Raw genomic sequence first — 15,380 nt, 5'->3', positions numbered from 1 at the left:
CAACATGATCACAGATTCCTCTTATTCATTGTAACTGCTGGTTATTTGTGATGACCTCAAGGACCTGAGACCACGCTATCTCTTCAGCAACAACAGCAGTTGCTTGAATGGATAAACGGCAATCTAGTAAGAAGATGTTTGTAGCCAACTCCTAATATCTTGGGGCAGCTGGTGACATGAGAGCACAGAGCTACACAACTCCTTTGTCAATGTCACTGTTCAACTGGCCATGCCTGGGTGGAGACCTCTGCCTCTAAACTGCAGAGCCAACCCTATGTCTGGTGCCAAAGCCACCACAATCCAGCTTGGAAGGCAAGAGGCTATTGTACAAATAAGTATTGCAGAGATACCCTGGGGAAAAAAAAGCCCAAAACAAAAGAGGAAGAGAATGGAGCAAGATGTTACCGCATCCACTCATTTTTACAAGTTATTATGTTTCCCATCATAACAGTTAATTTAAGTGCTCGGTGATGCTGTTGAAATAAATTTGTGTCTGGTTCTCCACATACATTTTAATAAAATGATTTAGAAAGGGAAAGAGGAAAAAAAGTACTGTTGTGTGCCCAAACCACAGAGGTTAAGCATGATTGTAGCGTTCAGGACAGACCTTATTTGCAGCATCTCTTGCCTGCTGAATCAGCTCTCTTATGCGATTCACATTCTCAGAGATGTTGCTTACTGGCATCAGCTGCTGGTTGATACTCTCAATCTTGCTAAATAGATCTGGAAGTTTGTTTGTCAATTTTTTTACTGCAATGAAAGAAAAAAATCACTGATAATAGAAAGGAGGAGGAAAAGAGATGCAAAAAATATTATATCACTACACAGGTATCATAAAAGCAGTGAGCAGGGTGATGACAGAACTGTTTTTATTAGTTGCACAATATCAGGAAGCCCTCACTGAAACTAGCAGCTTGTACAGAGGTTATACTCCTGGAATTTGTGGCCAAGGGTATCTGCAGAAGCAGAGAGAATCAGCACTTCCAGAAATGTATTAAATAAATTTGGTCCAGAAAAAAAGTATTACATAGATTAGAGAAGGATGTGTTCTCTAACATTATCCAATGACTGTGGATGCTAGGGGAGGATGAGGATAATGGACAGCAGGCAGGGGTCAGGTTAATGTATATTCCCTGTGTAGGAGCTCTTGCTGCAGCTGCTGGAGAGTGAATACTGGGCTATTCAGACTGCTGGCCTGATCAAGCTGGGCATGTCTAACATTCTTGTGTTGTGGTGGCTCGTCATCACAACTCAATAGTGAGCCTTACAGTATTTGGGCAGGTTTATTTCAGGACAAAAGGAAATACTACAAGAATTTCGATTTTCTTTAAAATAGGAAATAATTTTTCATCTCGTGTGACTGCAAAAGCCTGAAAATATTAGCAGACTGAAACTCTACGATGCAGAAAGCAAAGAAAAAGAAATCCAGATCCATTATTTTTCTAAATATGATTTCTAAGCCAGTCTTGTAACTGCAGGGGTGATTTATGACTCTGCAATACAATGTATAAATCTTATTTCTAACATTTTCTGTCACTTGACTTTGTCATACGACATTGCTGAAAAGAGGAAAAAAGATGCTGTTCGGGATTCTGACTGTCTCTTATTTTGTATTCGACACAGGCTCTATTTCACTTAATTTTAGCTAACAGACAACTGGCCTAAGCTAATATTCTAGGTCCCTTTTCTATTCAGTGTAGCAGAAAACCACAGAAACAAGAGCGGCAGAGGCTGGAAGAGACCTCTGGAAGTCCTCTTGTCCAACCCCTGTGCTCAAGCACAGCTACCCAGAGCCGGTTGACCAGAATTGTGTCTAGACAGCTTTTGAACACCTCCAAGGATGGAGAGTCCACAACCTTTCTCAGAAACCTGTGGCAGTACTCAGTCACCCTCACAGTAAAGAAGTGTTTCCTCGTGTTCAAAGGCAATCTCCTGTGTGTCAGCCTTCACTGCAAGGGCACATTGCTGGCTCATGTTTAATTTGGTGCCCACCAGGATCTCCAGGTCCTTTTCTGCAAAGCTGCTTTAGAGCTTGGATGCCCCCAAGCATGTACTGGTGCATGAAGTTGTTTCTCAAGTGTAGGACTTCTCTTTGTTGAACTTCATGAAGTTCTTGTCAGCCCATTTTTTCAGCCTGTTGAAGTCCCTCTGGATGGCAGCATGACCCTCTGTTGTCCCACACACTCCTCCCAGTTTTGTGCCATCAGCAAATGTGGTGAAAGTGCACTCTGCCCCACCAACCAGATTCTTAATGAAGATGTTAAACAGGATTGGACCCTGTACTGAATCCTAGGGTACCCTGCTAGTCGTTGGCCCCCAAGCCTTTAGATTCAAGTCATGATATCGGGTTTTAACACATACAAATTTCTGTTGTACCTGTCTTTTTCTAGCAGCAATAAAGGAAGCTCAGAATACTAGCTTAGGCAAGGTATTTACCTTTTGGATGACTAACATTTCTGCTGCAAAACACCCATGTTAACCTAACAATGACTTGGCAGATTTCAGATGGCACCTGCAATACCTGAATTGTTTGCCTCCATCAGAGCTTTACTGAAGCCAGCGCTCTGTGTGCTTCCGTAGGTACTCTTCATTTTTTCCACATCTTCTTGAATTGGGAGCAATTCATCCAATACATTAGTTGTGACATCTTCAGCACTTTTTACCATGTTCTTTGCACTGCTGATGATGCTGTCGATATCACCTGAAACACACACGAATGCATGTGCAGATTCTTATAGTAACAGATGATGGAGGCAAACTAGGAGTGACCAATAAGTAACTAACCTCTGTTTATCCCATTGAGATTGTTTTGTAGAGTGACAAAATCAATTCGCAGTGTATTCTTCTTTCCATCAGTGACATCAAGTCTTTGCTTCATGTCTTCAAGGGTTGGACCAATAGCTGCAAAAACAGTGAACACCCTGAATGAATTGTAAACAAAAAATATCACTTTTCTGTTGACAGATGGTGTCTCAGCACCAAACCGCACTCTTACAGAGCTCATGTTGACACCAAGCATTGAATGCACTGCAAAACAAGCACAAGGAAGAGGAGCGGCTGGACAGGAGTACCGCAAAGGAATACAGCACAACAGAGCTAGGAAATCCACTTTCTCGCCTTTTTGCCAATGGAAATAACCATCACAAGATGTCCTATTGTATTGGAACTAGTCTCTTCCCATTAAATATGTGCTGCAGTGCTTTGTTAAACTGTTAGAATTTATGGTTCAATAAAAGCTTCTCATGCTGTGCCAACATTTCTACTATTACTTTCATTCTCTGTACCTTGCAATGTCCTTTCAGTCTCCTGTGCTTGATTCAAGAGTGTACTGCTCTCAGTTTTTAACCTTGCAGCTTTTCCTGATAGGTCTTCTCTCTTCACACTCTGGAAACAGAAGCATGGTACTATAAGGCTGCTACACCACCTTTAACAACAATTATCAAAATTGATTTAACTATAACACAACTTTGGCCTTTAGCAAACTTCTGAGAAAATTTGGGGCATTAGGATGAAATTACTAGCACACAGCTGTTAAGATGCTACTCCTCTGCTGAAAAGCTTGTGGGTATTACTAGTGGAAAGTAAAAGAGAATACCTGAGATCACCTTCAGTGATTATTTGGCTTGCCTTATGCAGATGTCTCTGTTTTGCACTGAAGAGAACAGTTAGTATTCGTATGGATAGCCTCATCAGAAAGGTGGTAACTAGCCTGTTTAGTGCTGAATGAAGACTAATTAATGAATATGAAGAAAAGCAACTTATATAATAGCCACAGAAATATAAGGCATGCCAAGACACACAGGTCTGATTTTGGTGTCTCTCTCATAATTAAAAATAAATGAATAAATAAATCTAGTTGAACAAGTTTACCATCATTTGGCCACTTATGGGTACTTACTGATAAAGCTGAGTCAGCTGCATTCCCAGCTTTCTTTGCTGCTTCCTCTGCTGCTTTGATGGCATTAATAATATTGTCATATGCAGTAGAAGCTTCCACAGCACAGCCTACCAACTCATCCTTCCTGGCACTGTTCTTTATTCTGTGGGAAACAGAGTGAAAAATGCAGCATTCTGCAAAGACTGTGGCCTATGAGAAGTATTCTGAATCCACTTGAATTCAGTATTTTCTTAATAATGCCAATACAGAAAATGTTTTTCAGTTAAATCTGTAATTTCTTTCTGCAAAAATGTCAGACTTGGAGGCAGACCAATGCTAACAGGTTCTTCACGGAATCATAGAATGGTTTGAGCTTGAAGGGACCTTAAAGATCACCTAGTTCCAACCTCCCTGCCATGGGCAGGGGCACCTCCCACTAATCAGGCTGCCCAAAGCCCCATCCAAGCTGGCCTTGAACACCTTCAAGGATGGGGCATCCACAGCTTCCCTGGGCAACCTGTTGAAGTTCCTTACCACCCTCATTGTGAAGAATTTCCTCCTTATGTTTAGACTAAATCTTCCCCTCTCCAATTTATAGCCATTCTTTAGAAGATGGGATAAGTTCAGATGCTTGGGAAAGCACTAATGTGGGCCTCCAAAGCACTCTTCAAATTATTAAGATCATGTGAATTCATCAAGGCATAAGGTCAATAAGCCACCTCCATCACAGCCCCCCTAATACACTTCAGACCAGACAACTGCAGCTTCCAGAGAATCTCTGGCTGCTCCAGCATCCTATAGAAGCAGCAGATGGAACAAGTACCGGACCCTTGGGCTTCTTCCCATGAACCAGAGCAGCAGCTCTGGAATCAGAAACAACAGACAAAAATCTCTTGCATCAACTCCACATCAGCTATGCAACTGCCCAATACTAGCAGCCTTGTATTTGTGAGAACAGTCTTCTTAAGTAAAATTAAAAAAAAATCACACTGGAACAGAAAAAGAAAAACTGAATTTGTTTCTAACTTTGCAAATGGTCATTAAAGCAAGTGAAGTTACAGACTGAGAATTGCAACCATGGATGTTATATACAAAAATTGCTCATTTGCAGGAATGGTAACGTACTCTTCTAGTTGTTTTGCCAAGTCTTGCAAAGATTTGGCATGTTCCTCAGCCCTCACCACCAACGGTTCCTTGCTTGCTGATAAGGAGTGATTTGTCAGCTTTTCATTCATATCCTTCCTTGCTCCATCCAGCTGAGCAGCCAGGCTTTCATATTCCTACACGTTTACAAAGATAAAATTTTATTTGTGTTCACACATGCTTGATTTTGTCCTTGTCTCCTTCAGTGTTACATATACCTTGCACTCGAGGAGACCAACAGAAGTCTTACCTACTCCTCCTTACCTACTCTGTAGGCTACTGGAAACAACTACTACTCATCACCTTATGCTTCTAGACCCATTATGTAAAAACAAGTTAGAACAAAGACTCTTCCAACCCAGTATCCTGTCTCTGACAGTGGCTAAAAGCAATTGACAAGAAAGAAATACAAGAATAGCACAATCTCTTACAGTATTTCTCACAGATATTCTCCCCAGTTCAGTAACCTGCAGCTCTGTCCTCCTCAGACACATCACAACCCTCAGCAAGCTTCTCTTACAGAAACCTGTGTAGGAGGCCTCCTCTTTCACCCAGGATGGGCTGTAAGGTTCTTCCCCTCTTTGGAAGGCTCTCATAAGCCTCGTGTCCCAGCCAGTGATCTATGCTACCCATTACAGTGATAGCAAGATATTAGGGGTTCGAACGTTAGCTTAAGAATATTAACTATACCTCTTTGCTCTTTTGCAATAATCCAAGTACACTGTTAGCTTGCGTCAAGGAAGATCGGGCAGAGCTCAGAATATCCAAGATACCATTCTGTTGCATATTTGTCTCCTCAATCCGTTTCTGAGGGAAAATGAAAGGTTGAATAACATATGACTGGGTTAAAAATGAGAGGCAGGGAAAACCATATACCACCTAATCTAGTTTGCAGTAGGATTTACTATTGCTGTGTTAATCAGATGCCTATACTGTTTAGGGACTAATGCTATCCTACTGATTATAAGAGTGAGAAAACTCAGGAGTCTGCAGTAGTTTAGCGTGATGCTGGGCAGCAAGCTACAGTTGTTCAGTTATTAGCATTCAATGTAAATGTAGTATGGGTCAGCTGAGTTCAGTTCTTGGGACAGAACATCTAAATGTGTCTGATCTCTCAAACCTGGAAACTTTAAAAATAGCTCCTTGGTGACTACCCTGATCCTCTATGATCTCTGAAAGGCAGAGATAAAATGATTACACTATCCATCCAGGCATCTTAACAGAAAGGCCACATGAAAGCTCCTCATCTTATCCTCTTGAAAGCTCTGAAGGGAATGAAGCTCCTTGGTCTAGAGCAGTCCCGTGATAAGCCACGGTGTAACTCAAAGGTAATGGCACACCACAAACACAGCCAGGCAAGTGGTGCTGTAGGTAAGGATGCGTTAGCTCTCCTCAGCTGGGCTACTATCATTGTAACATGTCAAATCTCTCTCTATCAGAGAAGTGTATCAGGAATGTTATGACTTGTAGAGATGTATCCATCTTTTGACACAACTTTGCGTACTTATGTGGCACACATATTGTATAGTGCATGCACAGAAATATACGATGAAATGTTGCAGGGAATAGCAGCATGTTGAACTAGCTAGCACTGCTAGCTACTGGGATGGACATGGGTGTATTAGGACAGTGATATATTTCAGCAAAACCACAATTAATTTAAGATAATAGGTTCTGCAGCACATCCTTATTTCAAATACTACTTCACCAACTCTAAGAATCAAGCAGGGTTCAGGAATGGCAGCTGTTTCTTGTCACCTTTCTGATAAGACCTCAAAAGCAGTTCAGCAGAATATTTATCCTGAATTATTTAACAACATTGCACACATTATTGCTTCCATCTTTCATAGCTGTTAAAGCCAAATACTTGAAGGAATTCACTATGAAAAGTACATCAGCATCAGGGATTTGTCCTATAATAAGAAACATAAAGGCTAGTGGCAACTAGCCTTTCCTCAGTGGAAAACTGGTTGGATGGACAGACCCAGAGAGTGGTGGTATATGGAGTTAACTCCAGCTGGAGGCTGGTCACAACTGGTGTTTCCCAAGGCCCAGTACTGGGTCCAGTCCTCTTCAATGTCTTTATCAATGACCTGGATGAAGGCATTGAGTGTACCCTTAGCAAGTTTGCGGATGACACTAAGCTGGGTGGAAGTGTTGATCTGATGGAGGGTCGGGAGGCTCTGCAAAGGGATCTGAACAGGCTGGACTGCTGGACAGAGTTCAATGGCATGAGGTTTAACAAGGCCAAATGCCGGGTCCTGCACTTGGGGCACAACAACCCTGTGCAGTGCTACAGACTAGGAGAAGTCTGGCTGGAAAGCTGCCTGGAGGAGAAGGACCTGGGGGTGTTGGTTGACAGCGACTGAACATGAGCCAGCAGTGTGCCCAGGTGGCCAAGAAGGCCAATGGCATCTTGGCTTGTATCAGAAACGGGGTGACCAGCAGGTCCAGGGAGGTTATTCTCCCTCTGTACTCGACACTGGTGAGACCGCTCCTCGAATCCTGTGTTCAGTTCTGGGCCCCTCACCACAAGAAGGATGTTGAGGCTCTGGAGCAAGTCCAGAGAAGAGCAACCAAGCTGGTGAAGGGGCTGGAGAACAGGCCTTATGAGGAGCAGCTGAGGGAACTGGGGTTGTTTAGCCTGGAGAAGAGGAGGCTGAGGGGAGACCTCATTGCTCTCTACAGCTACCTGAAAGGAGGTTGTAGAGAGTAGGGAGCTGGCCTCTTCTCTCAAGTGACAGGTGATAGGACAAGGGGAAATGGCCTCAAGCTCCGCCAGGGAAGGTTAGGACTGGATATCAGGAAAATATTTTTCACAGAAAGGGTCATTGGGCACTGGACCAGGCTGCCCAGTGAGATGGTTGAGTCACCAACCCTGGAGGTATTTAAAAGACAGGTAGACAAGGTGCTCAGGAACACAATTTAGTGGCAGATAGGAATGGTTGGACTCGATGATCTAAGAGGTCTTTTCCAACCTAGTGATTCTATGATTCTATGAACTGACGAAAAGGGCAGGGCAGAGACTCTCCTGTCCTGCTCTCATCAGAGCTACTTCTTGGTTATGTTGTCAAGTTGGAGTAGACTACATTTATACCTGTCCATACATACATCAAAAGACGGAAAGAGACCTTAGAGATAGTCTGAAGAATTAGTGCTACTTGGCTTTGCAAAGTCAAAAGCAGGAATCAAAAGCACTTATCTTCCAAGCTTTAACCTTCTTCTCCCGAACCCCAACATTACCTTAATGTCTTGCAACAGAACTCCATTATCCCTGTTCAAGTTTTCAGCCTGCTTGATTTGTCCCGTCGCCTCATTCAGAGCCTCACGAAGGTCAGTGATTTTGGATTCATATTCATTCAATGAATCTCTCACAATTTTAATAAGCCCATGGTTTTCTTGGTGGTACTTCTGTAGTTCGTTCTTAATACGTGCCAGTACTGCAGTATCAGGACCAGAAAGAGAAGGTTTGTTCAGAGAAGAAGGGAATCAGAATAAAGCTCCTTCAAAAGGACTTGGGATTAGAAAACTGCAGTTGTGTGAAATACTGATCAGCCTTTGCAGTGCTAATTCCAATGTGACTATAGCAGAGACGTTATTCAGCATCTCATTGGATCAAATCTGCTTATAAGTTAACTGCCACAGAGACAGACCACAGATAAGCTTTTATCTTGCTATTCCTAAGTAAAGGATGACAATGATCTGCAAACACTGAATAATTTTCTTTTTTTATAAACACAATTTCATCAACTATTTCATCTACATCTGCACCAGTCACCACAGGTTCCTCTGTAATCAATGGAGAGATATGGGCACATTTCATCTTAAAGAAAGTAGAAACATAAAAGAGGTCAAATGAATCACACTCAACAGAGTGCCCATTTCACTGTCTACAAGATAGGATATAGAAAACTTACTCAGAGGTAGGTATCAAAGTCCAAAGTTGAGGGAAATTACTATCACTCAAAAGGTCTTTAACATTTCTTAACTATGCCTCTGGTTAGGAGATAAGCCTGTGATTTTGTTGTTCTTGTTGTCTCACGTCTAGAATAAGCTTCTGAATATCCCAGTCAAACACATGCAGAGAACGTAAAAGGGAGTAGAGGCACAAATAGAACTTCTGAGCATTCTTATCCTTATATGATCTGGCCCTTGGACTACTCACATTCTTAAAATATGTTGTTAAATTACACATGTAATTTCTCTAAGATAGCTGCATTTGCCATAGTCTATATATTACATAAACCAAAGTACTGCGTAAGTATATTATATTTGGTTACGTCTTTATTTTACTGAGATCCATCTAGTTATTAAAGAAGGATCTACTGTGTTCATTCCCCAGTTCAACTCAGTTTCTTCCATTACAAACTAAAAACGCCTTTAAATACCCTCCAGAACTACCGTTTTCCTGTTGACTTATGATCACAACAGATCCCAGGGGTACACTGCAAAATACTCCACCATGCACTCCGTCCCAAACAACCAATAATGCTTCAGATTTAAGATTGATCTTTCTAGAGAGAAAGAAGCTGAGAGAACAAGCCCTTACGCAGCTGAGCTGCTGTTCGCTCCTTCATTGCCTCTGCTTGAAGTTGGCCAAAGTCGCGGTTTCGCATCTCTGTCATCATTCGTTGAGCTTCCACCAGCTCTTTGGCAGCATCTCCCAACGGCAAGTTATTACCTTCTGCATTTGTACCAGCTATTTGTTCCAAGAGCACTGAAAAAAAGTATTGTCGAAGTTGAATAGAGGATGCACTTAGGCCTATGCAAAAGACACAAATGAGAGGGGCAGTGTCTTTTCTGAAGAAGGCGTGCCTGTTCCTGAATTTCCTAATGCTTTGTATTAAGCTGAAAAGTATCCCATGTCACACAACCAGATCTAGTAAGATGGCATCAGACTTGAAATTTGTTCCAAATGACCAAGTTCACACCAATAATTTTAAGCATCTATCTTAAAAGAGTCTATGATAGTAACCCACACTAAAGTCAGACTACAGTTAATTTCAAGTTCTAAATATCCCCACAGTAAAGTTTTTCTGCCCCTATTCACTACACAGGGAAGGTAGGCTCCTAAATTAACAACATATATCAGATTTCTAATAGGAAGAATGAATTCCACAGCTACATCTAAATTCTGATTTGTGAAGTTGTTTTCTAATACCTTTCATACTTAATTAAGAATATTGCAATGAACTGAAAAAAATCCCATAAACCAAAACATGTTGTGTAGAATCTATTTTTACCTTGTATATTGTTGACGACTATTTGTATTTGTGAAACCAAATCCTTTCCTTTCTGATGAGTTTGACCAAAATTATTATATAATATCTCAGCTGCTTTGTAGTTCATTTCAGCCTAGCAAGGGAAAAAAAGCAATTAGATTAAAAATACCTGGATACAGTATGCTAATATGTAGTCAAGACATGTTTTCTTTAAAATTGATTTGGTAAGTTACCTTTTCCTGGAGAGCATTTACATCATGATTTAGGTTAATGAATTCTGTCTCCAATTCATCTACCTTTGAACCTTGATTATGAACAACAGAACGGTAATTGTTCAATAAGATCTGAAAAGAAAGGAAAAAAATACAAAAATCAACCAAACACAGGAGACAAAAAGCAAAAATTCACTGAGTTAGATCTTTACCCAAGGTAAATAAAGGCAGCATTACAGACATGAGAGCTGACCAATTGGTGCCCAGTACCTGGGCTTTTTTATCAGCGACTATAGCAACTGCTATTAGGATGAATTTTCGCATTGGCAAAAGAGATATTGGAGTTCTTTGGTAATGCAGAGATATGAAGTGCTGGGAAAAGACAGAGCTATAGCGAAACCTGAGAGATATGGCTTTTGAGGTGAGCAGGCCTCAGAAAAAGCAGAGACACTCATTCTTTTTCAGAGCATGACACAGAAACAATAGATATCTTCAAACAGGTGAAGCCCATTGCTGTCAGCATCTGGTATTTGAAATCACAAGTTGATGTATGTTTCCTTGCAAGCTGACAAAAAGATGGCATAAGTTCCTAGCTTCAGCTCTTTTCTGCTTAATGTGAAATCCACTTTTCTGTTTATTGTGCCCACCTTTAATTCCTTGATACGTGTTTCCAAATGTCTCATCTGCTCCAGTGTGTGTGTACTCGCGTGGACATTCTGCAGCTGAGACTTAATCAGATGAAGTTCATCACCTATTGTGCTCAAATCCTTCAGCAGCGTCATTACACAGCTATCACAAGCTGAAGGGAGCACAAGCAAAGGAAAACAATACAAATTACTGATATTTGGTGCAGAAAACATTTAACTGAGTATCATTAATCAATGACATGCAATGGAAACATTTTGATGCCTGTCACCTGGTGCTGCCTGAAGAACAAAGGCAACAGCAAAGCCCATAGTAGGGGGAAGGATGACCAGAGGAGGAGGCCCCATCTACATCTGGCTAGCTGACCGCCTGTTTTTCTCATTGTTTGGTTGAATGAATCTTCTAAAAGATTCATTACAGGACAACTCCTGTCCTTTTTAAACTTTGCACCCTTAAAAGAATGTATGTCTGAAGCCAGCAGTGAACAATCTAAATGCACCTCTTTTTTATTACTTACGGTCACAATCTTCATTTGGATCCACATCTTTTGGCTCGTTATTGAAACATTCTGAAATCACAAGACAGTCACCAGTAACCACATTTTTATTAAGGAAATACTGCTATTGCATTTTTGCCTTCACTTTTCATGGTTGGCAGCCATTAAAATACGGTGCTGCCCTTTCCTAAACCCATGCTCACCATGAACAAGCCAAAATGCCCAGAAGGCTTGAGCATGCCAAAACATTCAGCTCCCACTTACGCCTTGCTGAGATCAACACCTTTTTCATCCATCAAAGAAAACTGACCGTAACCCCTCCCAATACATGTTGCCTGGGTAGCAGCAGGAGGCTCTCTCACATTGTGTGCTGCATGTATTGCTACAGTTTGCCTAGAGTAACACCACTCGGATTGGAGCCAAGATGTGTTTTATCCAGGACATAGGTTCAAACCCCTCTATCTGCTTTAGCACTCGTGTTCAAAACACACATTCTGATTCCCCAGAGAATGTCTTACCCACAAGGAACTGAGAAACGTTTATAACCTTCCTTCATACCTGTCCCAGCTTGTAAGATTAAGGGATTAATCAAGCTTGAAAGAAATCCAGAGTGTAGGCATGGAAGGAAGCAATGTACATAACCCAAGGCATGGAAGGTGGGCCACACATACAGGTGATATACAACAAACATTGCCCTCAGACTTTCTAACAAGCTAGCACAAGTAACTGCCTGTTCAATGACTGTTTTGGTTTGCTTGTTTTACAAACCTCGTTACAAGCAGCTTAACAATCTCCAGGTGCATGTGGCATTGTAACATGCTGGGATGCTCACTTCTAGGAGGCAGGAGAGGAACTCACTCCTAAAAATGCCATTATATAGGACAGGAATTGCCTCATCTTCATGCCCAAGTCCCTCTTATAGGCTTGGTCCTACTGCCAAACTGGCATTTCTTCCTTAAAAGGAAAAAACCTGTGCATGGCTTTTACTTTGATTGAAAAAGATGCACTCAGGGTACAGACTGCTGCTGTCAAGAGTCAAGAGCAGCTTGCAGCTGTGAGAGGATACAGTGATAAAATTGGACCTGAACTTGAACAGCAGCATGAAGCAGCCTGGAACAAACTGCCTGGCTGTGCCATTTCCTTTGGCACTTGCACATTAAGTCATCAGGAAGTAAAATGGGATTGGTAGTGAGCACTGCTGCCAAAAGGAGTCAAGTGACAAGGAATATATTTGTGAGAGAATCAAGGAAATTATTCTGAAATTCGAATACTGCTGTTGTTTAATTCAGCTAACACCTGATACATTTCAGCTTTTGCTGTGAAGTACCAATTAAATAAAACTATTATTACAGCTTGCGCACAAACAACATCAGCCAAGAAATGGCGAAATGAAAAAGTCTGGCCAAGTGCCGAACATCATACACAGGAAACCTGCTAGAACATGCTGTACTGATGATTACAGAGGGTTTTATTCCTAAAGCAGAGAAAGATGGCTGATCGAAATACACAGCTAGAGATAAACTGAAAACAGACTGGCTTTTTGAATTCTGCCCTACAGATTAGTTTGTCCTAGCAAACTCTTGCTTCAAGAAGAAAGGAATGACAACATATCAAACACTGCTTGGATCTGTTCCACACAAGGTAGAAATACAAAAAAAAAGATGTATTATTTCATAATGAAATACGAAATGAAAACTAGGCATTGAAAAATTGCACCAGTTGCCAACAGCATTTCACATTCCATACTGTTTTTCTAATTTCTGTGACCAAGGAATGATAAAGTGATCCTTGCAGTTAATCGAATGCAGTATGAACAGCAGTGCAGAGAAATGAAGAGCATGGAAATGTGAGGTGTTATGAGTTTGACACCTCATTAACATCTCAGAAGGAAAAGCTGTCTACAGAGAAAGAAAAGTGTCATTTCATTAGGTAATGAAAATATGGGAGAATCAGGGTCCTTTTCAGGAGCAGTGGCCTATGTATTCTTGAATAGCTATTAGTATCCCAAAGGACTGAGGTGAATCCAGGTAAAGACAGACAGAAGAACATAGGATTGGGCCCTTTACTGCAGAATTATAAAACATAAAGCAAACACATGCCAGTGGCATAATATTCCTATAAGAGCTTACTAGTAGTGGAGTATGTGCGTGTGATTCTGGGAAAATCCTGTATGTCTTAGATGGCAGAATGGCTTATAGCAGGATTTATAAAACAGTCTCCTGAGTCAAGTCCTAACTTCCAATGTAAACATACATTGGATATCTAAGAAGACAGTGCCTGATGCAGACTCTGAAGATGTTGCTAATCTGTCCCAAATACATTTTAAAAAGGCATATTGAGATTGTTCAGTTTCGTGGGTCCATAACACAGATTGGCAAGATATAACTTAAGCATGTCACCAGACAAATCATAATGCATCTAAAAACATAACTGTGAAACAGAAAAACAAAACAAAATCAGTAGCATTTATGAAGGGAAATACACAATAAAATGGCTTACAAGGATGAACTCGATGACTCAAGACAGTCCTTCTATTACCACAGTGTTATGTTTGAGGAAATCTTACGTTTTATTAAAAACAACCTACATTTCTTACAAGTCTGGATCTTTCCTTCAGTTCCACTTATCTCAGTACTTTCCTTCTCTGTGTCCCAGAGAGAAAACAACACTCCCTTCCACGTTCATAGGCCCTCACGTACCTCCAGTCAGGTGGTCACAGTTAGCCAGCTGTCCATTGTTATTACAGTTACATTTCTGACAGTAGCCTCCGTATTTTTGTGGATTTCCAAAATATCCTGGAGCACAGCTAGATAAAAAGATAAAAATAATTTTTATGAAATATTTGAAGCTACTTTTGTGAAATATACTTTCCCTTGACAAAAAAAAACCCAAAACCAAAAAAAAAACCCCAAAAACCCCCAAAAAACCCCAAAACCACACAGTTACTCTCTTGAAGAAACATTCAAGAACCTCTGATTTCATGTCTTGACTTAGACAAAAAGAGTTAATTTTTGGTTTATAGTATCTTCTGCACTACACTAAAAATACCTTTCCAAGTACCACAGACTTTTTTTACTAAAAATAAAAGAACTCCCACAATGCTTATCTAGGAATAAATTACTTATTCTGAAAAAATACAATACACAGACACACACATAGAAAATTTGAAAAGGCTTAAGGTGGCAAACCACACCATTCTGATCTGTGATTCCACCACAAAACACCCACTAAGGAGAATCACAGTGCAAGTATATGTTGAGATTTCAAACAGCAATAGCACCGAATGACATTATCACCCTCCTGCTGGGTGATACCTCCTCTTGCCATATGCCAGCAAAGCAGCCGGTGTGAGTGATCCCTAAATGTTTTATAGATAAAATAGATTGTCTAGACTGGTCAGCTAATATTCCTAGAAGTCACTCTGTTGTAAGATCTACGGGGGTGGCAATGTGTGATTAGAGCCATGATGAGCAGCTGAGGTACAGCTAGGTCTAGAAGAGAAAATCATTCTATGACAGAAGTTAATTGTCTTGAAGTACAAGACAATGTGCTACTGGAGGTACTGCCATCAGGTGAGACATCAGGAATTACTGGACTCAAATTTTCAAACCAGACACCACTGCTCCATTAGGCTTAAATTCCCTCTGAATTTGAAACTCAGTGAAAATGCTTTCTCTGCCTGCCTGAGGCTGCCATGCTCTACCTTGGTTGCTTTGTCAAACTGCTGCAATGTTCCAGCAAAAGAGATGTCTTCAGCATTGTGTTTGTACGCTCCATCTGGGGAG

The 15,380-nt window shown here is 41.0% G+C and overlaps 1 protein-coding gene across 5 annotated transcripts in view; it reads right to left on the bottom strand.

The window, feature by feature from the left end:
- Window positions 1–15,380, bottom strand: part of LAMA3 (laminin subunit alpha 3) — a 119,179-nt gene that overhangs the window by 17,028 nt on the left and 86,771 nt on the right. For all 5 annotated transcript variants that reach the window (XM_069853983.1, XM_069853984.1, XM_069853985.1 and 2 more), the window contains 14 exons: window positions 14,295–14,401; window positions 11,617–11,667; window positions 11,102–11,253; window positions 10,476–10,586; window positions 10,264–10,375; window positions 9,570–9,737; window positions 8,264–8,460; window positions 5,711–5,827; window positions 5,003–5,157; window positions 3,899–4,040; window positions 3,285–3,384; window positions 2,785–2,901; window positions 2,522–2,701; window positions 608–750 (listed from right to left, as the gene is read on the bottom strand). In XM_069853983.1, the coding sequence (XP_069710084.1) occupies window positions 608–750; window positions 2,522–2,701; window positions 2,785–2,901; window positions 3,285–3,384; window positions 3,899–4,040; window positions 5,003–5,157; window positions 5,711–5,827; window positions 8,264–8,460; window positions 9,570–9,737; window positions 10,264–10,375; window positions 10,476–10,586; window positions 11,102–11,253; window positions 11,617–11,667; window positions 14,295–14,401 (1,852 nt within the window). The remainder of the gene's footprint in view (window positions 1–607; window positions 751–2,521; window positions 2,702–2,784; window positions 2,902–3,284; window positions 3,385–3,898; window positions 4,041–5,002; window positions 5,158–5,710; window positions 5,828–8,263; window positions 8,461–9,569; window positions 9,738–10,263; window positions 10,376–10,475; window positions 10,587–11,101; window positions 11,254–11,616; window positions 11,668–14,294; window positions 14,402–15,380) is intronic.

This window comes from Phaenicophaeus curvirostris, chromosome 3 (assembly GCF_032191515.1).
Source record: "Phaenicophaeus curvirostris isolate KB17595 chromosome 3, BPBGC_Pcur_1.0, whole genome shotgun sequence".
Classification (NCBI taxonomy): domain Eukaryota; kingdom Metazoa; phylum Chordata; class Aves; order Cuculiformes; family Cuculidae; genus Phaenicophaeus; species Phaenicophaeus curvirostris.
Note: the sequence above shows the minus strand (reverse complement) of the source record. Positions and strands in the feature narration are given on the sequence as shown.